Raw genomic sequence first — 27,973 nt, 5'->3', positions numbered from 1 at the left:
GATTTCCCTGGGGAATTCCTGTTGATTTCCAGAAAATAGTAGAAATACAATGCTCGCGGCGGCGGTCTAGACACGCTGTTAGAAAAACTGCATTTCCTTTTCCGAGAATTGGATTCTCGATGTCGCGCTCGTTCGAGGTTGAGACGTGCGAATTCCCGAGGCGTATATTATGGCAAGCCGCCTAAATGAGGCGTATGATGAAACATATGGGTTTTATTGAATGCCACGTTTACACGGTCGATTTCCCATAAAAATATGTGCATCGCGGAAATTCAATGATAAAATCGTTCCTCACAACAGAATTGGCATTTTTTACATTTTTTAATGATAGTTCCATATCTCGTAGATAATTAAAAATAAATATGGAATAAATATTGTCTCTTGTATGAAAAATAAATAAGAATTAAGACAGAATCTTTTATATTTGGTTTTATGTTGCTCGAAGTTTAAAGTGATTTGCCTCTGGAGAGGATAACCTATTAATTTTAATTCAACGGTTCTCCAAGTTCATGCCCAAGTTAGCGTCACATTACGGTATCGTCTGTAATCCGCAAGGTTGTACGAATGCCAGGACGTCCTCCGCATCTCGGGCAAGGATGGTGAATCGAGGTCGTCGTTAGCGGTAGTAAGACACGTGTATTATGTTTAATTAAGAGCGGACAGAAAGATTAAAACGATGATGGCAATTATAATTATGACAGGTGGCGGGCTGTAGTTTCTTTTTTTCTCGTTTCGTGTCACGGAACTGTTGTGACTATTGTTCGAAAAAACATAGCCGCGTTATGTGTCATTACGGGCGAGTTTCCGGGTCGGAACAACAACTTCCGACATTGGGTTGGATCCCGGTAAATTGCAGAGACTCGACAATCGTGGGGTAAATTAGTTTCGTGAAATTAATTTTTTAATCGAGGATATAATTAGGGAAACTTCATGAATTCTCAACTAACATGTCACTCAACTAACATTTGTCAGAGCCCTGGCCGTTGTCCTGAAATTCTTTTGTAATCAATACATCAACTTTGGACGGAACATAAATCTCAACTCTTTCATAAAAAAAATATTATTATTTTCTGTAATAATGCGATATAATTTACATTTTTCGTCGTTGGATTCTTTTTGTATTTAGAGAATTTTCTCGGCCAGTGGCATTATTATTTCCGATATCGCACAGATGTTTCTCGTTACATACGATAGACAGCCGCGAGCGAGCGACTCGGGCGTAGCATTATTTTTCGCGCTTCAACGACGCCGGAGCCGTCGCTGAAGCGTGTAAAGTGCGCTAGCCTAGAGAGTGTCAAGTACACAGTAAAGATCACTCCCGATCAAGCGTTCATTCGTCTCCCCTTGTCTCGTTAGAGTCGTGTGGGCCGATATTTGATCGCATGACGTACGTGGAGATCGTGATAGATCTACTTTAAACGCAGCATCATGCAGCACGGAACTGTGGTAGATCGACTTTAATCTTAGCGTTATCACGATATATCAAGTTAGGATATATTGACTCCAAATATTGATTAATACTGAATTTTATATTATAATTGCAGGATATATAAAATTATGAATGAGTCGAATAATTCAAAGGTCATTAAATATTAATATGATGAAAGAGATTGCATTCTAAATGTAAAAACAGATTAATACAAACTTTAATTAAACTTTAATTAACTCGTGTATATTGCCGCTATAGGTTTGTTGGAATCTTGGAAATTAAATTTTTTTTATATTTTATATAATTCTAAATAAATTTTCTAAATAAATTTTCAGAAAAGCTTTTAGTGTAATTTTTTTCCATTTTACTTCATCGTTCTTTCCATATCAGTTTCGCGTATTTATTTAGTTCGTTCCTTATTACTTTTGTTATGATTGTTTATTTTGTTTCACGTGATACAACGTAAATATGCACAACGAATTCTTTTATATAGTTTTTGTTTTTTTGATTTGCCATCTCCATCTGCCGTTGAGATTGCCTGTCTACTAAAAGTCTCAAATCTCATTTCTGTGCATTAACATCGAAAGCATCGCGAGGTTTTCTCAAGAAGTATCGACAGATGCGTCATGTCAAGTAATAAAGTTGACGTGCTTATTATGATAGACGGGGGATAAAGACAGATTGGAGAAGAGGAGGTAGGAAGAGAGTAAAGACCATTAAAGAGAGAGATGTCGAATATCGATGTGATATTAGACTTACACCTTATAAGGAGAGGCTCTCAGTTTATATCAATATGGAGTTATCGAGAGACCGAGCTCGTAATCTTATCGCGTTATGACTGTTGTTTATCAAATTATTTTGCGTTTATCAAATTTGTGAAGTTAGTCAAGTGTACACTGTGCAAACGAAATATGTGAATTCTAGCTTTAGATCTTTCGCACGAAGGATGCCTTCTCTTGATTCACTCGTAGACTCTCTCGGTAAATATTGCTCGTCGTGCATCTCGCAAGGACCTCACAACTGTCAGTTTCAATGAAAATAGTGATATAAAATATGTATCACAACGTGTATTTTTAAAAACATTTATTCTAAATATTTAAAATTTTATTTAAGAATATTGCAAGTAATTTTATTTGTATAAAATATGAAATATAAAATGCACTTGGTTTGTAATTACTTTTCATTTTCTAATTATAATAGGATTGCATTAATTCCTTCAAGGACGAATGAAAAATTATGTTTCTTTGTTTAATTCCATTTTATTTAATTTAAATAAAGCAATTTACAAAAAAGAATTAAAAATAAGTGTGATAAATGATAGTTTATTTATTCCTTCTCTATTAATAATATAAAAATCTTTAAAAAACTAATATACACATAAAATATTTGAGTAGGAAGAAGTTGAGTTTGTACAGTTATTCTAACAGAATCCTTTTCGAATATCACTCCCTTGCAGAACCAAAGAAGCGTCGTTTTCATCCTCTACGTGGTCTCCGGAAAATCTTTCGACGGAAAAGCCGCGGCGCCGCCGATATACGTTCCGTTTCCAATTCAACCGATCGGGATGCAGAGTTGGCGCGCATCCCACGGGATGAGATCACGATGAGGCATCCCGCAGGACGTCCCGAGGAAGCCCGCAGCAGAAGCGCCAGTGAGCTTCTTACCGATTCCTGCGATCGGGAAAGGTAAAAAACGTCTCTATATATTTTTATCAATTTCGGAAATAAGATTTCTTTAAAAAAACGCAGATTTCCTTAAAATAATAAATATAAAAGTAATTTGGAAAATTGCTACCATTCGAAAATCTCACTTTATGTTTTATTATTTATAGAAGTAATTATTTTTTTAACTAATTATATACATTTTTGTAAGAATTACATCCGAATTTTTTCGGAGCTGCTTCCTTATAAGATAAAGGTTATTTTAGGTGCATGCGGAATTTTATGTAGATATTTTTTGACTAAGATTAAATGCGATATTGGAATATCGTATCTACCGATTTGTCAATATTTGGCAATACTGTGTTAAATCTTTTCAGTGAACTACGCGTTCGATCATCGGAAAGATGCAATTTCCTTGCATTTTTCAAGACACGTGGATCTTTTAAACAGTAAATATCATGAAATTTATTGGCACCAGTAGAGTACCAAGTTATATAATAGTCGCTTAAATTTCGCAGAATTTTAATCATCATTTCCAAAAATAATTTCGTAACGTAGATAATAACACTGATCATGCCACCGAAATATCAGCTACTGATAATAATTAGCTAATTATCCCGTAGCGCTTTTATTGCGGAGAAATTTACAATGGAGAACATCTTATTTAAATTCAAAAATCTAACAATACCTTGAAATAATTTTATCGCGAAAATTAAAACTTAATTAAAACATAACACGATATCCTGATAATAATTAGTACTTGCTACTTCAAAATTTCTTTAATCTGCTTTACTTGTAAATCTAATGCTTTATATTACTTTGCAATGTTAATAATTTTCTTTCAAAATAGTAAAAAAATATTAATAATAAAAGAAGACTTGTTCCTTCTTTTTTACAAATATAAAACATAATTTTATTCGTTTCCAAACGCGAATTGAGCCGCGGTCGCAATATTCGACTCATTATAACTCAATTTATAATCCTTGACCTCGTTTTTTCGTTTTTATCTTGTAGTAGTACCGTAGTAGCTTGCCGTAATAGCACGAAACTTGAGGGCGTTTTGCGTGCTTCGTGTGATTTACGTGGGTCATGTAATGTCGTGTCTGTTATAACAACGACGCGGTTGTTTTAGTATGAGTCTGATGCTGTCGCAGAGAGGACATCACAGAAAGATCATAATTATCTATGTTGTTGACGCGTGTTATTCCTGGCAAATAACTCATTGCCTTAACTTCGAGTGTTAATGGCAGCAAATAAATTTTATGTTGAACGCAATTCGTGTCGAACGCTGCTTTCCTCCCCGATTTTTTTACGGTAAATTTAGAGCAAATTTTATTTATAGGAAAGATCAACGTTCTTGTATATTAATTAATTTATTACATATACATAAAATTTTTATACGTTGTAAATTATTTATCTTATTTAATAAATTACATATATTTTTTTACATATATTTTTTGCACGGTTTATATATATTTCTATATGCATGTACTTACGCAAGAGAGTTTTGTGTTTATTTAATTTTGATAATTTCATTTAATACATAATGTAATACGAAATTTATATTTTTATTAATATCATCCAAAAAGGTCGAAATAACTTTTAACGTAATTGAACGTTTTTCTGTTTCCTTGTCTTTTAGCGTTTTCCTCCGAAGAGACGGGGTGGAGGACAACTTCGTCAAGTTACGAGGAGGTGCCGGCAAGTTGTCAGTGTCTCATGATAGCGTTTTCCCGGGAGAAGTTCCTCACACTCGGCCTCTTTCCTCGCTGGCCAGTCTGGCGACGCTCGAGGTCAGTATTTATTCTCGTATTCAGATGTCATAAATATTCTGCAAAACATTCGAGTTGTTCTTAACGTATTTCTCGAGGGACCAGTCACGAAGGACTGATAGATTATTTAAGCCAATGCTTAAACATACGACATACAACTTTTAAAGAAATATCGAGGGAAAGATTTCCCAAATACAAAATTAAAAATGGAAAGAAGAAATATTTCATCTGTTCAAGTTCCTGTAAATGGGTAAATGGGTAAATTTATTTGCGTACAATAATTCATCAATTTTGTAAAAAAAAAAATAACAATATTTTTTTATCCGCTATCTCGTTGGCAAACGATTAATATTTCATGGCGGGCTATCTCCCGTTTGAAAAATCGCTGCAATATTTGCACAATCGTTTGCACGGCCGATGCTCGAGACTTGGAGTTTTCCTTTCTACCAGCCGGTGAAACTCCCGGCGACACTCGAATTATCCGGCAAACGCTCGTTAATCGTGACGCAAGTACAATTTACGTACGTGTATTTGCTCGCATCGTTTACATATTCGCGAATTATATAGACAAGTACGCGGAGACTTCGTGCTCGCCGCCGCGTGAAGCGTGAACGCTTCGTCGCAAAAACGGCCGGTGCTACTCATCTAATCTCGCAGTCGTCGAGAGAGAGCGGCGACGACGTATTTTATTCGAAGCACGCGCGAATCGAGCTACGCGATTACACATGTCCGCGATCGGCTCGTGACTTGTCTTCCAATTTTCACGGACTGAAGAATCGCGGCGGTGCTCACACGGTGTTACTCGGACAAATCCGCATTACCGTTACCACGTAAGTCGCATAAAATTGACGATGCGCCGCGAATGCAATTAACGAACGGGGCTGACTAATTACTTGGCTGCCGTTCTGCATTTCCTCGAATGAACGCACAACTTACTTTTTCTTTCTCCCATCGCGCACCGTTACTTTCATCCGTTGTTCTTTCCTTCGCGAGATCATAGATCGTTATCTTGGCTTTTTCGTCGGTTCCATTTAGTTTACGTTGTAATACGTATTTTGTTTTATAAAAATGAGTACAGTTATCTTTAAAGATGAATTTTTAAAGTTGGAAAAAAATAGTTCAATTTTTTCCAATTTAGATCCGTAATAATTAAAGAAAATAAAAAGAAAAAGAAATTAGTATTGTAATGGCTATTGTTTAATTTTCCTTTTTCAATAATATTAGAATGAAAAAGCAAAATTAAATAAACACATATGTCACTATAATTTTGAAAATGTTTAAACTTTATTAAATTTATAATCATCAACATTCAAGATAATAATAATGATGTTAGTAAAATGTTATTTTATTATTATAATAAAAATCTCTAATAAAAATCTCTAATTTATTTTTACAGTGTATGATAAATATTAATTCTGCATAAATTTACAAACAAAATGTGATTTACAAAACGCAAACTTTATTATGTGCTAGTAAACTATATTTCACACTTTAATTAAAATGAGGAGGGTAATTACAGTTTAGCTGATATATTTATCAATTTATCTGATATGATCTGATCTGTTTTTATTAATAGTCACGTACATTAACTCGGTTCTATGGGAAGTAATACGTGCAAGATGATATCTCCACTTCTCTCTTTCGCAAATTTATCTGGCAAATTATATTGTGCATTTCGATTAGAACAGATAATCATGGCTTCGAACGCGTCTCTCAACGGCCGCAATTAATGCGATTGATAATTATTTGATAATTCGTGTCAGAATGCCACGCGAAATGTGGAACGATCCTTTCTATCCTTTCTATTTTCGAGAGAAAAAAATGAGAAGCGCGTTCCGTCCTGATACTTGAGGAAAGTCACGAATAGTTTTCACGTTCGTGGAAAACCCGAAACTCGCGAGGACTTCACGTGCGGTTTCACTTTGCGAAAACGTCACGTTTTTTCTTCGTCTCTTTTTCCAGCGGAGGCAGGCCAGGAAGAGTAACGAGATCATCGAGCACAAGGAATACAATCATCATCATGTCGCACAAAGGCACCGGATATCCCTTCGGGTAATTCGCGGAAGTTTTTAACATACTTTTAAAGCTCGTGAATTGACACGCCGCAAATCATGGTCGCCTCTCCACGTTTAGCGATAAACATTTCACGCGAAACGCATAACGGATCTTTATAGCCGTATTTTTCCGTCGGCGGAAAATATTTTTCCGCTTTTCAAACGCCACATTATATATATATATATACGCGCACGACGTATACACTGACAATATAATTGGCGTTCTTCAATATTACGATATTTTGCTTTCAAGTACGACTGATAAAAAAAATAGGAATAAAAATAGGATAAAAAAAAATAGGAAAACTAAGGAGCCCGTCCTTGCGAAAAATTAGATTTTTCCATCAGATAAAATTTCTGCAAATGACAGAACCGTGCGCATAATTATTGACCGCCACTTATCGTTCGTTCGTTCGTTGGTTCGTAGGTACTCGAGCAAATAAAAACGGTCATAGAGAACCGGAATCAGCTGGCCTCGACGACCTCGCCGGATACGGCCAACATAGCGCACGTAAGTATTCGGCGAGCAATTTTTTTCCCTCTACATCTCGAAAGGATAAATTTTCGGTCCGTCGACCTTTCGAAACACGCGCGCCCCTCGTCTAATTATTTTGTCCGCAAATCTTTCACTTAAAAAAATTTTTTTGCGTGCGTTTCCGCTTAATATATTCTATAATGATTATTGACATGTTTATTATTTACTAAATTACAAACTTGATCATCTTGTTAATTATCGCGATAACCATCAGGCAACGTAGCTCGCGTAGTTATCTAATTACTCGCGCATTCTATTCGTCATAATTAATTTTCACGTCACGAAAATTCCTTAAATAGACTCAAAATACTTTTCTTCGTTTTCACGGTGAACGGCGCGAGATTTCGAGGACGCGAGGACGATTCGCGCGTGCCGGCCGAAGGAAAGCTGCTAGGCTCGTTTAATAAAAACTTAATAAAGACAGAAAGCAAGGCAGTGATAGCTTCTCCAGGCCGCGGCTAATTACCGCGCGCGTTTCACCCATTTTTCCCTAATAACGTTTCATACACGCGCGCGGCGCGCGTACGCAAGTGACGTCACGTTTCGCTTTTGCGTTTCAGGCTGCCGGCGAGCGGTATCAGCAGGAAACCACCGAGGTGAGATAAAGTGCGCGACGAGCGGACTTACTTTTTACTCTCGGCGTCAGTACGCGCCGGGTGTCGCTCAGTTTCGATTCGTCGTTCGGTATCGCTCGCTCTCGTCGCTGATAGCAGTCGACGAAATCAGTGCAGATCGCGACAGCCTCTATCAGTTTGGATTTTACATGCCGCGTTCCTCCGTTGTCTTCCGATTCTTTTTTCTCTCTCTCGGAAGATGACGTAACGTCGGTCTGTCAAAGTCGCGCGCGAGTGACAAGTGCGCGATCTCTTCGCGAAGATGAGCAAGGATGCGGGACGTCCGAGGTCCATGCGAAAGATGCTCAATAGGGTTTTGCTCGTGTCCTCGATCGTGTCATCCCTGAGGACTAGGATCGGGGTAAGAGGAGAAGGAAGAGGAATCTCCTCGACTTCTCTCGTTACTCTCGGTTAATGCGAACTTTCTCCGTCGATCGTTCGAAAAAAAAAAAAAAAAGGGATACGATCTCGCCGTCGCGGCGAGGTGACGGCTTGTCATCGACTTTCCTTCCTTACGTCACACGCGTGCTTGGGGCCTGTCTCTTGATTGAAGATATGTATATTTAAAGGGGGAGTTCTGTCTAAGGACCAAAAAATAAGGTGTTTTTAGAAATTTTTTTTTTTTTTTAAGAAAACTTTTTATTCAAATGCACGTTTTGAAATTTTAATATATAAAAAATATATGTTTTGTGAATACATGTTTTGTGAATAGTGAATCAGAATTTTATCATCCATATTGGGCATCTTTCTCTGCTATAAATTAATATAATGATGCGACCAAATGACGAATTGTGGCGACACGGTCAATTTGTAGTCAATCTCATTTCCATTCTATGAATTTAAAAAAATCAAAAAATCAGTTTGTTTTGCTCAGTAAATCTTGTTTTTAATACTGATAGAAACTAGATCAAAGTGTGAAAATAACAAAATGGCAGTCTGTCAAAATAAAGGTATTGATTTTTATTTAAAATTTATAGCATTTTCGGGACAGTGCAAAAAAATTGGTTAAACAAAAAAATCTTCGATAGTTCCAAAAGAAAATTGAAAATTGTGCAAAAACTGAAATCAATCAGTTTGTTGAATAGCAAAAAAGTTACTTTTATCACAAGTTTGAAAAATGTTATTTCGAGAAAAATGCATTTCGAGTGTAGGAAATTAGTTTATTAGTTTAGCAATACTTACAATCGTTTTTCTTTAATTAATTATGTCAGAAACATACAGAAAGTTTTCCTCTTCATAAAAGTTTTGCGATATCAATAATACACAGTAAAACCACAAGATAAAAAATAAATATTAAAAAAAGATAAATCTTGAAAAATTGTCTGCAATAATACGATGAATTTCATCAAACTTCTTTAAAATCATATTTTTAAAAAACCTCATATTTTAAGATTATGCAATAAAAGAAGCTGCATTTTTTCAAACTTTTACAAGAGACTCCTCCTTTAAGTTGGCAATCCGCGAATAAGATTTATCATATCTCGCAAGAAGATTCATCGAGGCGTGTCAATTCGGTTCGATCGAGATTGCACGAAACGTATCGTCTTATATGGTCTTTCCGTCATAGTGAATTAATCAAGTCGTTCTCCATTTTTAGAACCGCTTCACCGTCTTCGAGAGACACGGGGAGAGGAGCGGCGCGGAGGAGAATCAGCAGACGAAGGTGAGTGCACGATCTTACGAGGAATATATCATTTGTATGATGTACATTCTACCGGTTTCGCCGCTCGTTCCGACGCTGAGAAAAAGAGAAAAGCGTATCCTCCGGATACTGCACTAATCGGACTGCCGTAAATCAATCGGCGAATTTCTGCAACAGGTGGCGAATGGCGAATCCGATAAAGAGACGAAGAGGGAGAGAGAGAGAGAGAAAGAGAGATTCGTTAATCTCGTTTCTTCCCCCTCCTTTCTCTTTCTCTCGCTATTAGATAATCCTTTGTGTGATAATCCTTGTGTACGCTGTCAACGAATCGCGCATAACGTGGGAACCAAGCGCTTTTGTTGATTATACGACTTCGCGCACGTTTTGCCGGCTCGCATTATCGCCGTCACCTCGCATGTGGGTGACACCGGGCTCGTAACGGGAACCTCCCGAGGTCGTCGCACGACCGAAAAGCCCCGCGAATACGTTGTTCCGTCCGAAATTTCCGGGGGTCCGCCTCCCCCCGTTATAAAGTTGAAAAGCAACGCGCTGGAAGATGCGGGTCACTCTGTATATTTATCGCAATTCTCGGAAAGTCACAAGTGCGTCTTCCACGCTGTAATCACGAGGGACAAAGATGTGGATCCACCAGCGAGAAACTGTTAACAGGAAGCTCTTTGTGGCTTGCATGCATCCGCGAATGCGCTGATATTTCATTCGTTGTCTGACGCCCTGAACGATAAGGCCAACGTGTATTATTCGCACTGCGTTTGATGTTCTTTTCAATCTTTTTTACATGCATCTATTAATGTTCATCTTTAATTTCATCTTTCGTTATTGAGATGAATTCATTGTGGCAGTCGTCTGCCTAGCTTCTCAGAGGCAAATAATTACGCGAGTAATAAACTATAATTATTAAAAATTCCTAGAATAACAATGTATGATTATTATCTTGGCTATCATTAATAGCATCAAAATTGTAATAGAATGTTTAATGACAGTGGGTTTGTTAATTAGGTCCGTAATGCTCCTACATTAATATTCCTACATTAATGGATTCATATATGAATCCATTATTAATATTTAATATCCATTATTAATATTTAATAACAATTAACTACGTTAATATTTATATACTCTAATAATTAATAACAGCTGATATTATTTCTTCGCTAGGTAATTCTCTCTATAATAATTTAATACAACATTTCGATGCGAGAATCACGAATCCATCTTTATTTAAAAGCGAAAAATGACAAAAATGCGAATAAGAAAAACGTGTGTAAGAGAAGAAGGAGAAGACAAGAGTTATTTCGGGGCTCTCCGAGTTTGTCATCGCCGCCTAACGAGAGGTATTTTTGGATCGTGACACGTTTACGGATCTTTCGATGCGAAAGCGAGCGTCCCGCGAAATGTAAGACAATGAAAGGACAAAACCGGAGGAGGTGGAGAACACGGAGTCGAACACGTCCCCGCGTCCCTTTTACGGTATTCTCTCCGTTGTTTCGACTTCTCGCGCGCGCGCGCGCGCGCGCGCGTTACCATTATTTCCATCTGCTCGCCGTTGAATCTCCGTCCGCGGCTATTATTGTAGACTTCATGACGGACGATGCCGTTTAAAACAATGCCTCGGCTCGATACGGGCCGAGCCGCTTCGCAAAATCACGTTCTTTGTTGCCGCCACTGACTCAGTTTTCGAGCTATTAAAACACGCGTTTACTCTACATTGCCGCTTCGTCATTGCGGTTGCGGCATTGTCGCTGCTGGAAAACCGACGGGTTTTATATTGAAAGGAAAATTGATTGATCCAATCATGTCGTTATCAGACTGCCGCTATTTATATAATGATGCCCGCTATTTATATAATGATTATCTTGGAATTCGTCGATCACCGAGTTAAGCCTCAACATTCTTTTGAAAAGTCTTTAAAGAAATAATACCTATTCTAACGAGTATGAAGAATAATCGTTGTTTTCTTAAATAAAATACAGGAAATCGAGGAACAGAGGCATGGACTCGCCGCTTGTTTTCCGCAACTCAAACTTGGAGCGAGCATACTGATTTGAATGTTTGAATTGAAATCTTAATTAGAGGTCCAGATCAAAACTCAGATTGACGAGCGACGTTTCTTCCGCGTGAGCGACCGATCGTTTAGAGAGACGCAAACGTTAAAGAGACGGTTAAGAGGTATTAGTCACAGAGTGCCGGGGGGCGAACGACGCTTCGATAGCGAGCATGGGCACAAGCAGAAGCGAGAGACGGCACGTAATAACGGGGGGCACGATACAAAGTTTACTGTTACTTGGCCCGTGGCCTGGCAGCGGCGCATGGATCAACACGCCGAGCGTTTCAATGCTCGCTCACTGGCTCGTTTTCATCGTCGTTACGGGCCGACAGGCGGATTGGCACGATACAATAAATTATATCCTGAAAAAAAAAAATACTACCGCAATATGCAACGAATGCATCAATAGCGTAGATGAAGCCGCCTCGGATTTATCGTGCCGCCGTTTATCAATCAATTTAGAATCGATTCTCCCACAACAAACGAATTATCGTATCCACCTCCGGAAAAATTCAATTATTATTTGTATGAATACATTTAAATTGGTGTATAGGAAAGATATTTTAATTTTTATTTATTTTTATTCTTTCTATTTAATCATACAAGATGGGAATTGATTTTTCCTTTTGATTTTTGTTGGTCTTTCTATCACGTATCGTTAAATTCATTATTTACAACAGTAGATATTATTTGTTAGGTGAATAGAAAGGGTATTTTATTTTATTTTTACTCTCTTTATTTTTTATTCGATTGTACAAGGTTGATCAGTAACGCATGATTTTTGAAAGATTGTTGATTTTCATCTCTTTTGTTTAAATTATAAATATTATACATACAGTTATCTCTATTATCATAGTGCCACGGTCGGCAATTAACAGCGCCAGTATAAAGAGATCCGAAACTTAGGTCGGTAAAACAATTCAGAACGGTTGTCGTTGTTGCGAGCAACCGAAGGTGGCGGTACTCGTATGTTCAAGCTGTCGTGAGATCGCAACAAATACAGCGCTGTGCACGCAAGATAGCGTTAGCTCAACCTCCATCGCGACTTGTGGCTAATCGCCATTTTGTCGCAATAAAACTTCCTTCGAAATCCATAAATCATCAAACTTTTTTCGCGATATTATCCTGCAAATATTTGACAAAATTTGATTCCAAATTTAAGAAAAAAATTTTGCAACTTTCTTTAAATGAAATAGTTTTAAAAAATCCCTTTAAAAATTACAAAAAAAGAAAAAAAGATATATTCAATTTCCCTCAAATAAAATCATTATTTAAGAAAAAGAAAAAAACCTAAGGCTAAGATTTTTAATAAAATTTTTAAAATAATTTTGTTTTCTATTATGATTCTCCTTCTAACGAGACGATTTTTCAATCGTATTAATATAATAAATAATTATTTAATCGTCAAATCTCAATTATAATTCGTGATATACACGTCGCATCTTTTTCTTTTTTTCTTTTTCTTTATTTATACATTAGATTTGGTCTCTTTAAATAAGCATAGCATCTTAACAGACTTTCTAAGGATTACATAAAGCGTCATATAATGTTCACGGTGATGTTCCGAGCGCACTCGAGCGAGTAAAAGCTTGTATAAGTGGAGATCGAACAGATCGACTTTTTTATTAATTTTTTTACAAATTTTTCTCCATCGATGATTACATGACGCTGCTCTAACATTGTTGACGTTTTTGTGAGTTTGATACTTTTACATCAAGACTCATAAAATACGCTGCTAAAAATACTGTATCTTCTGTATTTTACTCCATTTTTACTCATAACAATTGTTTGCATTTACATCATGTCGTACTTTACGCGATATAAAAAATTACTGAGCAATTTCAATGGAGTGCCGTTTATGAATAGGTAAATTTCTTTTTTCTCGCATGTCGCGGACTCCACGAGACGCGTGACGTCAAACTAAAGTTCGTTGACTCTATGCGTGCTACCGATCCTTTTTTTCCAAAGAGAGAATCGAATACAACGAGCAAATAGACGGAACGTGCGTTTAAAGATTTCTATTCTATAAATATAAAATAAAATGTATAAAATTGTAAAATTGTACGTTACAAAGTTATAATTATAAATCTTTGTTAAAAGGATTTGCGGAAAAGTTTATGCTATTGCAATCGCATAGATACACATTAACATTTATTTTATTATCTTTCATATTTTGTTCCTGATAATTTTACATAATTTATTAGTAATAAGTAGAAGCATAAATGAAAATAAATTTCTCTTCTCTGTGGTCTTGATAATGTCAAGATACTTTCAGGCTAATGAAGGCTTAACAAGAAACGCGAACAGTGTCGCGCGATTTTAAATCCTTGAGGCAACGATCGCGGAGTGAAGGGTCGTTAATCGAATGCAATGAATCATTTTGTCCGAGAGATTTGCGGTGTGTCGTTTATCTCGTTTGGCGGTTGGAAATGCTTTGCACGTGTGCTATATACACTGTCACTAGTTTTTTTTGCTTTTTTTTTTCCTTTTCTTTCGCCATTTCATTCATATTACAGTTTTCGGATAATCGATAGGGGATTTATAAAGGCCTCGCGGCCTCTAATCGCGTCTTTTACGGCTTGACATTTCGCGACGTGAATCCACCAGACTGTCGGCCTAAGCCAGTTTGCTTTGGTATTTGCTTGGCATTTGTTGCTTGGCATAGCGCGATTTGCTTTCGCATCACGGCATATGTTGGCAAGGCCGAGGAATCCTTACAAGTCCTTAGAGGACTACTAAGCCGTAGATATTCATCATTTTTATGAAATTATTACTTGCCATCATTCTTTGAAAAAAAAAAAAATCGGACATTCTCCAACTAATTATCGAATTAATCTGTAATTTAGAAAAGATTTTATTATTTATTGAATCCTTGTCTGCTTTAGAAAAACGATAATTGAATACGTTTGGAAGAAAACTTTTTGGATCATTAGCTATTAATAATTTATTAATTAACCAATTTCCGATGCAAAGTACCAGTAACACATTTAATTTATCCTCGCCGGCAACTTTCCGCGGACATTCAGCACACTTCGCTACTATGCTTTGATTATTATGAAATTTATTATACCGTTTAATTAATTGCGTGCGACGAGATAGATACGTTTCGTTTTCCTTCGAGAGGATATCTCCGATAACAAAGACCGGATTCGTTCTAGTAAACTCACTTTTTGTAAATTTCGCGTCGCCGCTGGGTCATGTTTTCCATTCGATGACGATGAAAAAAAAAAAAGAGACATGATTATTGCACTGAAAGTGCCGGTGCTCGATGATTCGATTCGGTAGATCATGTTCTCGCGATTGCGAATCGTTGCGCCGCGACAATCGCGCACGGCGACGAGCCACGAAAGGGCTCTCTCTCTCTCGTTTAACGTCTCGAGAAAGGAGCGGGAGCAGTCGTAAGTGAATGGATGGCGGGGCGGCGGGAAGAGAGAAAATGGATCGTTTCGCAGAATAGATATCGACTTGCAACATTAATTGCAACAAGAGTCGCGCGTCGTGCAAAACGATCGGCGCTCCGTATCGGTTACTCGGCTTCTAATATTAGCGCGTCGAAAGGGCTTTAAATTTCGCTCGTGCATAACAACGTGCCGGCATAGCTTTTCTGAAAGTCAGACAATTCGAGTTGCCTGAACGGAGAGGAAGAAAAAGGAAAAAGATCTGTTAACAAATTGCGAACGTTGAAAAGTCGCCGACGCTTAACGACCGACCGACAGATCGGTCCAGAAACGGAGGTCCGATCGAGTCTTGTAATATTACACAGTACGTTACATTGCATCTCGTGATGAAAATAAATTCAGAAGAGAACACGCGAGTCTCGCGTGAAGAGTAAAACTTCACCCGAGCGTCTGCGGAGTTTGACAGTGTTAGTGTTAATTTTTTAGAGCGAGATCGTTTTACTCTCTCCTCTGCTTGCTGTGTCGGACGATCGAGAGATGACGAATGGAAGAGAAGATCGGATAGAGAGCTTTCGCATTTTCCTGTTCTGGCCAACAGCTGGCAAGCAGGGAGATGGGTAGCACCGTTAGCGCGCGGTTTGTCCGATTCCTCGTAGATCAGCCTTCTCGATCGTACCTCTCTTTATTTCTTGTCAGGGACCATTAAGTGTTCAGGGACGTACGGGATTTGACACCGTGCTTCCGCGAAAGAAATCACGTTGGCATATAAATCCCCCACAACCATTGTGATCCGATCATTAATCTTTACGTTAACGACAGATCGAATACAGCCAATTTCTTTTTGCGAAAAATTTTGCGAAAACCATTGCGCAAATTTTAATATCAAAGTATTAAAATGAAGATGACATAATAGAAATATTTAGATTTAATCGAGCAATAAGGTAATGCTTTTATTTGATATTAATGAACATTATAATCTGGCTAGTTATTAGTTAGAAAATATTAATCAAAATATTCTGTTTTACCGATTAGTATTTGATCTTGTCAATTTCTGATTAATTATCAGTTAGAAAGACTTTCTGGTCGATTAATGTATAGTTTCTGTCTAATAAATTCAAAATAGTAGAAGCTAGTTAGTTTCAGTAACCAATTTTTCCTAGATATCTTGTTACCTGGGTGACCATCAAACGAAAAATGACATCTTTGATTAAAAATGAGGGTTAAGTTCTGAGTTACAAAGTAAGAAACGCAATTTTTCTCCATTATAACATTAAAATATTAACTTTAAAAATAAATTTTTCAGAAAAGCAAAATTGATTTAATTACTTTTTGATATATTTAGCCTAAATTCATAAGACACGAATCGAACGTGTCTCGAGCTTAATCACCTTCGCGTCAAATCACGGGGAAAACTGTGACGTTGTCGATCATTGTCGAAACGAGATTTGATTTCGAGGTCCTAAAATCGCCGTAAATCGTGGAGCGTGGCATATCCGCGTACTCCGTTACTGAACCCTCCACCACTCGATCCAACCGGCACTTGCCACTTCTACTGCCGTCGAACTCCAGCGGGACGAGAAGCCGCGGGATCCATACGGCCCGACACCGCTCGGCTCGGCTCAGTCAGTACCGCGACGCGTTTTCCGCACGCGTGGACACGAGCGCGGACTCGGGCTCGGAAATCACATTTCGCGAATCCGCCACCTTTTGCCGATCCGAGTGAAGGGCTTCTCGTTACGTAAATCCTGATCGACCGAAGGTCGGCGGTGTCAGTCGTTCAGTCGGAATCGACGAGCGAACCGCCGGAGCTCCGCTCTCTCAGCGTGTTATGTTCCTAATTGACCGCGTAATTAATCGCGTGCCGAGAGTGCTGAAATACACAAAGAAAAGATGTTACTGGCGGATGTGCGCGTTTTCGAGCCGCTGACGCTGTGAGAAGCGAAAAAGTGTCGTCGAAAGGATTTTTACTCAAATTTTCATCACGCTCCTTCGGTATCTTACACATAGAAAGCTAACGCGTACGCTGTGCGTGTTTGGACACTCTTGAACGATATCGATTTTTTTCCCTATCATTCGTACAATTATCCAGTGGAGCCTCAAATACACTCCATATCTGTATTTTTATAAATCGATAAGATAAACACAAAAAGCGCAGTTTTTCTACGTTACGTCCGATTGTACTTTTAATTCTTATTTTAATTTTTAAATATTTAATTATTGCATTTAACTCTTCGTATCCATTTTATATTTGATTGACGTAAATATTCAACGCTCTCAGTTATATTGCGTAATTATTATTATCGCGATTATTGTAATTTGTTAATTATCCCCTATAAAATTTGTTATGTAAATCACAGCTAAGGTAACATACGGGTCACGCAACGATCGTCTTAATAACGATCGCTGGATGAACAAACGAACTCTCGTTGTCGTTACGAGCGAACGATGGAAATTGGCATGTGCTCTGTACTCTCGTACTTCCTCTTTTCTCGCATCGCTTAGCGAACGCATCCATCGGAACAGAGACTCGCGTTCTTTTTTTTTTTTTCTTTCCTCGTACGGACGACTTCTCGCGTGCTACGACGAGAAATATCGATATTCCGATCGTGGTAGCCAGCTATTCTCGCGTTTCCTGCAGCTCCGTTTAAATGATCATTTCGAATGCACTCTGGAACTATATCTGGAATCTTATCGCACGTCTCTCGCACGGTCGGTCGCGCGCGATTCCTCTCCTTATGCTCGCCTTGTGTCAAATTCAGTAAGTCGTAAGTCGGTCGTTGCATTCGATTCGTGTCGCTCGCCGTGTCGTAGAAATTGCGTCGCTGCACCTCGATTAACGTTAATGCACGTTAAGCATATGAATGGTGATAATTAAATGCCTTTTCAATTCAGGTATCTTCGTTGAGTTGCTCTGATTTACGACACAAAAAAATTAGTCTTAAATCAAGACTATATATTCTCATAGATAAATAAGAATATTAGAATCGTTTTAGAAAGATTTTTGTCTTGATTTGATTGAATTTGTATCGATGTAAGTATAGGTATTTTCATAGGCAAACAAGAATATTATAATCTTCATATGGTAGACTTTTAATTTTGAATTGAGTAAAAATAATACTTGCAATCAATAGAAATTCAATCAAATCAAGACTAAAATTTTTAAGAAAGTTATAATATACTTGCTTTTATATTTGAGAATATTTGTTTTAACTTAGGATTGATTTTTTTCATACATCGGAAAACCGGTTTTGCTAGAACGTATAAAAATTTAATCAGATCTGAAAATTATTTTGTTGAGTTACTAAAAGAATTATATAAGATATATAAACTCTATATATAAACACTATATAATTATAGTGTTATATCACCGTGCGTACATAATTATTTTGTGTCTTACATAATTATTTTGAGATCTTTGTCAAATTAAATTTTTAGATTTAGACTTTAACAACATTATTTTCGTATATTTTTGCATATTTTTAATCTGAATACTTAATGAAAAAGGAATATAAATATAAATATAAAGTAGAAATATAAAAATACATTTCGATCAAATTGTTAATAATGATAATGATAATGATAATGATAATGAAAAATCAACTTGTAAAAAAGATTGGCGTTTTAGAATCAATCTTATTTTCTTTACGTTTCTCAACAGGAAACTGATTGAAACGAGAAAATGAAATTCTTTAATTGTCATATTCTGATATTTTTATATACTTAGTATAACTGAATATTTGAAGTGTATCTTTTTTCATTTTATAAAATGGTTGCTTTTAACTGTTATAATATTCACAAGATTTATAAAATGTTTCTATACCGTTTTCATCTTTTCCATACACGCATGTATATATGTTCATTATATGTATTAATATATATAACATATATTAATATATGTTCATTAGTTTTATAATTTATATTAACAGGCTCATTTTATGCCTTTCCCGTCTCTTTTTATTATATTTTCTTTATTTCGTGTCTGGAACGATATCGTCATTGGCTTCGTTTCGGTCGAGCAATTCTTCCGTAATTTCTTATATTTCTGGGTCGAACCGCAGTATCATAACTCTTCTCCGTATGCGATAATACCCGTTTCTCTCCTCTTCGATGTGTTGTCGACTCAAATTGCAATACGTGAACACGCGCCATATGCAAATGCAAGATGCAACGTGTTTTCTCATCATCTTTCATTCGCCGCTCTACTCTGCGCAATCTCGCATTTACGAACGTCACATTTCCAAAGTTTCACACTCGATATCTCTCTTTAATAAAGATAATGTGCATTAAAAAGAACAGATTTACGCTGAGTCTTTCATAATCTGTTGAATCATGTCCGGTAAGCTCGTTTTTGTAACGTGCTCTGTACGGCAGGATGTTAATGTTAAATAATATTTCAAAAAATGTGATATATTCTCAGTACAATAATAAATAATATAAGTAGTCTCGGTATAATAATAATAAATAAATATATTAAAATAAAGAAAATATTAAGTAAAATATTAAATCGATTCAAGTTATTCTAATCTTTCGCGCTATAAATTTTTATTTAATATTGATTTTTTTTTTTATTACAAAATTTAAATTGTGAATTTTTTGCCATCAAATTAAATTACGAGTTTAATTGGATATTAAATCAGGTAATCTCTTTTTGCATACAGTCATTTGATGAATTCCTTCTATTGCAATCTTGGATCTATGGATCTTTCTATTGCAATAATTAGCGCAACGTGACTAACCATTAATCGTAGCCATTTCGTTTTCTCATTCGCGCAACAATACGAAATCGTTTACGCGATTAGATTAAATGGAATCCGCAAAACTCGACTTGGAGTCGAGTCGAGTCGCACCTTATTGAGAAAGGAAGTATGAATACCGTCGATATCTTATCGCGTCACGAAACTCGTGGGTTTACAATTAAAGGCAAAGCGCTGGCGAAATTGTTAAATCATGCAGGGAGGTTTGACCATCGTGCAAGAGCTCGGTGGAAACCTCTTTGAATTCACAACATTTACGATCGCAACAACCTGCCTCCGTTATCCGTTGTAAATGCAGCGCTGTTTAATTGCCGAATTGTTCATTCGTTGTATTAACCGCGGCAGCCCGAGTTAAACGCCTCGTCCGTAATTTATATAACGAGCGGCGATCGCCGGTATCTCGCTCCGGCGATCTACCATTTACTTTCTTTATACATACATGCATACGTATTCCGCCTCAAGGGCGAGATGCAGGTGCAAATGTAACAATGCGGCGCTTCCTCCGAAACCCCTGTTCCGTGGCATTTTTTTTTTTTTATTTAACCAAGCGAATCCTCTCACTTTCTCCTCGGATCAACTTTATCGATATCTTTTCATTACGCGACGTCGGTTACATTTGAAAAAATCGGATTTCATTCGTCTTTCAGAATTCTCTAGAATGATCGATAATGTATTTCAATATTCTTGAAGACATGTGAGAGATGTGTCTGTCAATCGTAATGAAATGCACGCGCGCGCGCGCGCGCGCGCGCGCATATCTCCGTGAATGGGACGTGAATGAGACATCAATGCGCAATGAACATACGAACGTTCGGCGACAGTTCTCGAAACCCGAGACGGCGATTTTCTTCTGCGAGCCGCGTAATACAATATAACTCGGATAACTTTCCCACGACCAAACGTCCCCTCAACGGTCCTCTCCGGTGATCTCTCGGTTTCTTCTTCTCTCCGCGTTTAATTTCTCCAAATCACGGATGCGCGTCCCGCCTTCGATTTCTCGCCGATGATGAAAAGTATCGGAAAGCTGAATCTCTCGAATTCACTTTCCATATTCTCTCTTTTTCTCTCAGGCTCAAATTGCGATCGGCCGTACAATGAAGCGAACGGCCGAGATCGCTTTTCTTCCTCGGTTTTCCGCGCGCGCCCCGTCGCAGAGGTGGCGGGAAATTCTGATGACTGGGATGTAAATCATTCCGCGGTTGATGTTTCGTGTCGCTATCGCGGCCGCGCGATCTGCGAGAGTCACCTTCTTCCTGCGGATGCATCTCGCGTGAAATGGCCCGTTGTTTATGCACCGGAAAGGCTAATAAATCGGCCGGGCCGCATAGTAAATTAGGAACTCGGGACCCCGGTCGCGCTAACTCGAAAATGCAATTCGCGATCTCTCACTTAGTAAAATATCATGTAACATTTTATGGATTTTAATTGTATAATACATTTCTACAAGATTCTCTGAAAAATTAAGAAAGGAAATTCGTATCTGCAAATGTAGGATATTTGTTTATCTTGACTTGACGTGACGCAATGTTGATAATATATCTCTGGAGAGTTGGTTTATTGTTTTCTTCCAATTGATATTCCAGATTGCACTTAAATTTGCACTTTCGAGATTGTATCGTCTAGAGATAAAAGTATTTTATATTGCAGAATAATTTTTAATTAAAGTACAGTTGTACATTTTCAAATAACGCAAGATAGGATATTTCTTGAGTATCTGAATGTACAACTGTGATATCATTTGAATTTAATATGATGCGTGTTTTATCTGTCTAGAAAAATATATATGACGGTTTTAATTTTTTAATCATTTATTTTAGCTTTATTTATTTTTTAATCTTTAAATATTGAAGAATCCTAGACCTTAATTAAGAGTATTATCGTTTTATTAAATGCAACATAAAATTTTAAAAGAAATTTATAAAATTGACAGAAGCCACTCGCAAACATTCCTGAAATATAATTTTATTTTTCTAGTAATGCTTAAATAGTGTAATTATAATAATTAAAATAATTTTATTACATGTATCGAATATAACGAACTGATTTCTGTTCACTTAAAGCAATTGCCCCGGTTTATTGTAAAAATAAGAAGATTTACTTACTTCGATACGCTCTCCAACGTTAATCGACAAATCGAAGGAAAAGAGGAACATAACATTTTGTAAAAAGTAGATAAGAGGGTTTATTAATGTCGCATTAATTCCGCTCGCGGCGCGACGATGGCAAAATACGTCGTGAGAACTAGGTGGACCTTAAACCGTATTCCGCGTGTCACTTACGAGCAAGTTCTCTTTCTTTCGAGAAACGGGTTCCCGGGACGTGCTAGAAGCGTGACCGCGGTTGTAACGTGGAAAGAGGAAAAGAAAATACTCGCGTGTGGCGCAAGGATGTAATCACCGTTTTGTTGTGCACATAGATGTAATTATTATATTTCCGGACGCCTTGCATTAGTAAAACCCCCACGACCGCCCACGATCTCCGACAAAGCGAACCTCGGTTTAATTGAACGTGTATCTTAATAATTTTTTATTCGATAATGTATAATTTATAAACGAAGAGATTTATATCCGTCCACACATCCAATTTTTTTTTTTTTTTTTTTAACATGAATTCAAACATGAATTTTTTTTTAACCCAACATATGACTGATAATAAATAACCGTGGTATAATCGTACTTGCGGTAATTACATCGAGATAATGGAGGAGAAATTATGATAATAAAGATTGCAACTTTCATTCGCGCTTTTTTAACATAACATTTCATACGTGCGGTACTGAGATTCCTCTCTCGCGGAGGTTCCATTTTAAAATCCAGGTTTTCTGTCCATATCTAACGCGCGTTCGTTTCGCGACCTTTCGAGCGCAATTGACCCGCATAGCTCGGTATCCCCGCTTCTATTTTACTGTCTCTCTCTCCTCCCGGCCTACCCCCGGTCTCTCCCCGATTCAGCTGGGCTTTTACAATGCCGCGGAAATGCGAGCGCGGCTTTCGCGCGTGGCGTGCCAGATTTCCAACATCCTCCTCTCTTGTGACGCAAAATCGCGCGTTTTAGCGCGCCGTCGTTTCGCGCGAACGCGCAAAAAATACCGCGAGAGAAGAGAGATAAAAAACAAAACGGACGGACGAGCGAGAAAATAAAATCGCGCCGAAGAAATCGCGAGGCCGAAGATGCGTATCTCCGCGCGCGATTGTGCCACGCGAGTTTTCGTCCCGCGGAAGCGCGGCGATAAATAACGAAGGCAGCAGGTGCGGCTGGTAGCAGTTCCTCGATGCCGTTCCGACGCTTTATTACCTGTCTAAATAAATAATATCTGAATGATATCTCGCGCTCCGCGGCGCGACTTTCACGCGGTCGTTGTTAAAAAAAAAAAAAAGGAATTCAACATCACAATCGCAATGAGGGATCTCTCGCGATTCCCGGCTCGCGTGGCGCGCAATTATTTCTAACGATGTGCACAGGCAAATGGCGAGAGAATATATCTCTCTTTCTCAGATGTTAATATATTTTATCACGTTTCTACAACTAATACATTTTTGCGAAACGATTAATAATGTATTTTATTCCGAGGCGCGGCTCGCATCCGTCAAGTGCGCTCGCAAAGCGCTGCTGCGTCCGCAAATTACAAAGAATACGATCGCACGGAGAAACCGAGAGCCCGACGTAATTAGAGGTTGCAATCAAGGCGATGAACGAGAGAAAAATTACAAAGTTGTCGGAGCGTGAAGAAACCTCTTTGTTTTCGATTTTATAACCGCCTTCGAATTTAAAAATTCATTTCTAGGCCAATTTTACATACTTTTTCGCGAGTTAAACAATGTTTAAATAAATTTCTTAAGAAAAGAGCTTTTTGAAAAATGAGTGTATTTTCTTGAAATATTTTTATTTTTCGATTGTTAACTCGAAAAGTAAGATCTTTCCCTTGAAACAATATTTATTTAGAAATAACACATTTTTTAACGAAACAAAATTATTTCAGCATCAGATATTTTTTTATGTGAAACGCCGAGAATATATCGTCCATGATACGAGAAATATGTAAAATTATACTAATCTAAAACAGTAACACGTGGCGATAATCTTAAAAATCAATATGTGGCCTCGTTTTAGACTGCCAGCAATAAAACGAAATGTTTCCATTCGTCGACAACAAAATTAACGCAAAATTGAAAACGATGTTCCTCGCTGGGAACTTTTGTGCCCAAAGGATTAACAAATGCTAGAATTATGCAATTGCCATAATTATCGATTGCGACACGTAAAAGGTTCTGCCTTGTTTAGTCCGTTTCCTTGGAGTTATCGACTCTACTTTCTCTCGGCTGCGTAAAAAATTATTGTATTCCGCAATATCCGTTAGTTATGACACGTGCTGGCGCGTTGCTTACGTGTACCTCCGCTTAGAGCGTAAACCGGCGGGTAAACGATTTTATTGACGGATAGGTACGACCAAGTTTGCGGGATATCGTAATCGTGATAGTGATCGAGCCATGCATCAAGCATACACGTGATTCTTTCGCGCGCGCGCGCGCGCGCGCGCGTGTGTGTGTGTGTGTGTGTGTGTGGAGGGGGGGGGGATGTATTCATCGCGTATCTTATAATTACGATCCGAGATATCAGATGGTTCCGTCAAGTTAGCGTCATCGTCGATCCATAAAATAATCCGGACTAAATCGGATTCTTTCGTACATCAAAATTTCACATTTCACAAGCTACGCTTATTTTCATGTCGTAAATTTTGCATTTCGGAATCTTATGTTTTATTACTAATAAGAATACAAAGCGAAGCGTGGTCAACTTATACACGGTATTTCAAAAATGAATATCAATCACTTGGGAGATTGATTGGGAAAGTTGGTACAAACATAGATCCGAAAAATGCGTTGTTTTCGCCATTTTTATGATGAAATTTTTCATGTTGAAATTTGAAGTTGTTTTGCTTTTGAATTTTTTTTTTGTCAAAATTGAAAGAAGAGATAATGATAAGAGATAATTATGAATTTTATAACATAATTAAAGTCAAATAAAAGGTGCGGAGCTTTAGCACTATTCAGACTGCACAATTGCCAAGAGATGCTAAGCAGGCTGTATCTCCACGTGATGCATCTTTTCTTTCAATTTTGGCAAAAAAATTCGAAAGCAAAGCAATTCAATTTAAAAATAATAATAATTCGAAAATAACGCATTTGTGTTTATACCAACTTTTTTTCGCATTTTTGGATTCCCGTTCATCCGAGTGATCGACCTCGACTTACGGAATACTCTGTATAATGAAACAAAACGACTGTGTTCGACTTTGAATTCGCAGACGAGATTAATAGCGCCATAGAGGCAAATTTTAATTAATAAGAGCGATTTCAAGAACAGGACGAACGCTCGTAGCGAAACCGACGTTACATCGAGGTCGAGGCGATATTTTGATTCCCCATTGTGTCACGTAGCTCGATGTTATAACAAATGTGAATGTGCACGGCACAGTGTTTAGCGATTGCGAGAGAGGCATCACGGTGGTGTTGCGCAAATAACGTGGGCGATTTACGTGGGTCGATCCCTCGATCCGAAACGGCGCGCTGTCTCTCTCTCTCCTGCTACGAACTTCTCGACCGGCGAGGAATGAAGAAATCGAAATTCGAGTTTTTCCCACGATGCTCGCTTTCTCGTTGCAAAATCGAAAACGCCACGCACCAAGTAAAATTCACTCCTAAGATATAAACAAAAAAAAAACGAAGAGAAAAAGAAGGAAGGAAAGAAGCGTAATTTATTTGAAGATCGTGACCGATCGAGTGTTTGATCGATTACGCGGAGTGGAAAGCGCGTTTTGAAGTTAATTAGCGACACTTAAACGTTTCACGGAGTCGACAGAGTAAAAAAAAAAAGGAACGAGAGAGGAAGAGTTATTTATAGAATTTTCGAGGTCAGCGCGACGCGAGGTGCGCGATATTCTTGGCGAGATCGACGTACGATTATTTGGATTACGATCGCGGAGATAGAAGACAACGATAGCGCGAGAGAGACGATCGCGTGGGAAGCGATCGGAATCGCGTGGATCCTTATAGGTCGGGGAAACGAGGACGAGGTGCGCTACCTGGCCGGCTTTGCCAGGCGCGAAGCTCTGTGAAAGGGTGCGCGCTAATTGCGAAAACCAGGTAGCCCGGTCGGTAGCTCGTCGTCGTTGTTAACACGATGCCTCAGAAGCGGCCTTAATTGTTCGCCCGGTTGGAGTCTCGAGTCCGATCCGCGTGCGGCGAGCTCGGCTAGAAAATCTCATCGGGCCGCGCGAATGGAAAGCCTAATCGAGATATGACGAATAAATCTCTGCCGCCGTAGGATTTGTGGCGATCGGGAGAAGCCGGCGGTGTGTGACGTTTGTTTGTGCATTCCTTCGAAGACGCGCGTAGAAAATTGGATTCTTACGCGTCCGTGCGGAAAGTTAATCGAGATGACGAATGAAGCCATAGGAGATGCGACTACTTCGGTATGAATCCTGTGGGAATTGGGAAGCGTAACGGCGTGACCTCACGTTCATCTAGAAAGTGTTACTGACGCGTGAATGAGGAATCGGTCGAATTAAATCATCGGGACGAAATCGCGTAGGAAATCCTATCGAGCGAAATTCTAATCGGAAAATCGCGAACTCGTAAAATGCGTTTATTCTTGTGATAATTGAAAAGTTAATTGAACATCGTTCTTCTTTAACGCGCGTAAAGAATTTAATCGCTGCGCGATTGGGTAACTAATCGAGACAGAATGATGATGAAAGATATAAAACTGTAGAGTTTTTATAAGTTGACAATATTTAAAATATAAATGACACTCGAAAATTGAATTAACTTCGCGACTTAAATCCCGTGTAGAGAATTTTTATCATGAAAAATTACTAAAAATTAATATGAAATATAAAAAATTAATATTACATTAAAAATTATTACTGTGAAAAAGAGGAAGTACGTGCTTATTGTAAATTTAGGAAATTGGAAAAGCATCGTGACGACACGAGAGAATATTCAGTTGACAGTTGACTTCAGCGTAGATTTACGCTGATTAAGAAACCGTTGCGACACGCGTGTTTTCCTTAGCCGGAAGCTGCGTATGAATCGCAGTGCGAATTTGCCGCGTGCAGAGACTACGTGAAGAGGATCCAGTTACGCGTCTTACCAACACCACACCGTCATGATGGTCGTGTCACATCGCGAGTCCAGCATATCGTCGAACATACGGGCGATAATCGAGCAGCTGAATCTGAACCCGGTGGAGAGGCGACGGCTGATCGACAAGACGAGGCAGGGGAGCAACGCGCGATGCAAGAGCTTCCCGGACGGGATAGTCGAGCCGCAAGCACCCAAGATCACAATCGGGGTCTACGGTTGCAAGGACCGGAGTACCGAGTTCGAGATACCGAGTCCGATCAACAAGATCGCCGCGAGCCGCAAAATCGAGATCGAGCGGTCAAGATCGAAGGCGGAGACGCGACAAAGATTGTCCACGCAGAAGAGGGAAACGATCACCGCGTGCCAGGAAAGAAAGAAAGAGGCGCCCGCCACGCCGGTGAAGAGAGAATCGCGGGTGGAACACGCGAATGAGGTAAAACCGATGATATCGATCGCGATCGTGCGATAGGATTTGTTTACCGGGTGCTCGCTGCGTCGCGGTTGAGAGATAAATCGGCCCTTTATTGGTAATCGTAATTTAATATTCGCGGAAAGAGAGAAAAAGGAAGAGTTAGTTCCTTTTTTTATCTGCGATGAAGAACTTAAATTGATAATAGATTAGTATATCTGCATTCTGTATTTATATCTATGTTCTTATCTTACGTTATATAAAAATATATATGTTAGTCGAATTCTACTTGAAGCGTTACTTTAGATACACAATTTTTATTACATAATATTACATCACAAATTAATCGAGCAAGTCGACATTGCAAAACGAGGCACATTCTAAATTTCGATAGCGGATATTCCGATATTTTAAACGCAGCGGAATCCCATTAATCAAATCTTCGTGCGATCGTAGAATCGAGAAGTTTGATCGAGCGCACAAAAACTCGATGCC

The 27,973-nt window shown here is 38.3% G+C and overlaps 1 protein-coding gene across 11 annotated transcripts in view; it reads left to right on the top strand.

Moving 5' to 3' along the window:
- Nucleotides 1-27,973, top strand: part of LOC105427346 (uncharacterized) — a 61,481-nt gene that overhangs the window by 27,410 nt on the left and 6,098 nt on the right. For 4 of the 11 annotated variants that reach the window (XM_089085255.1, XM_011639026.3, XM_011639022.2 and 1 more), the window contains 7 exons: nucleotides 2,886-3,114; nucleotides 3,468-3,539; nucleotides 4,733-4,883; nucleotides 6,825-6,914; nucleotides 7,344-7,427; nucleotides 8,012-8,047; nucleotides 9,663-9,728. In XM_089085255.1, the coding sequence (XP_088941381.1) occupies nucleotides 2,886-3,114; nucleotides 3,468-3,539; nucleotides 4,733-4,883; nucleotides 6,825-6,914; nucleotides 7,344-7,427; nucleotides 8,012-8,047; nucleotides 9,663-9,728 (728 nt within the window). Of the gene's footprint in view, nucleotides 1-2,885; nucleotides 3,115-3,467; nucleotides 3,540-4,732; nucleotides 4,884-6,824; nucleotides 6,915-7,343; nucleotides 7,428-8,011; nucleotides 8,048-9,662; nucleotides 9,729-16,916; nucleotides 17,163-26,996; nucleotides 27,503-27,973 lie in introns of those variants that run through there. The other 7 variants (XM_011639024.2, XM_011639025.2, XM_011639023.2 and 4 more) reach the window with 7 other exon arrangements.

This window comes from Pogonomyrmex barbatus, unplaced genomic scaffold (assembly GCF_055798465.1).
Source record: "Pogonomyrmex barbatus isolate J1 unplaced genomic scaffold, ASM5579846v1 scaffold1, whole genome shotgun sequence".
NCBI classification, from domain to species: Eukaryota; Metazoa; Arthropoda; class Insecta; order Hymenoptera; family Formicidae; genus Pogonomyrmex; species Pogonomyrmex barbatus.
This window is presented reverse-complemented; position numbering and strand designations above follow the sequence as displayed.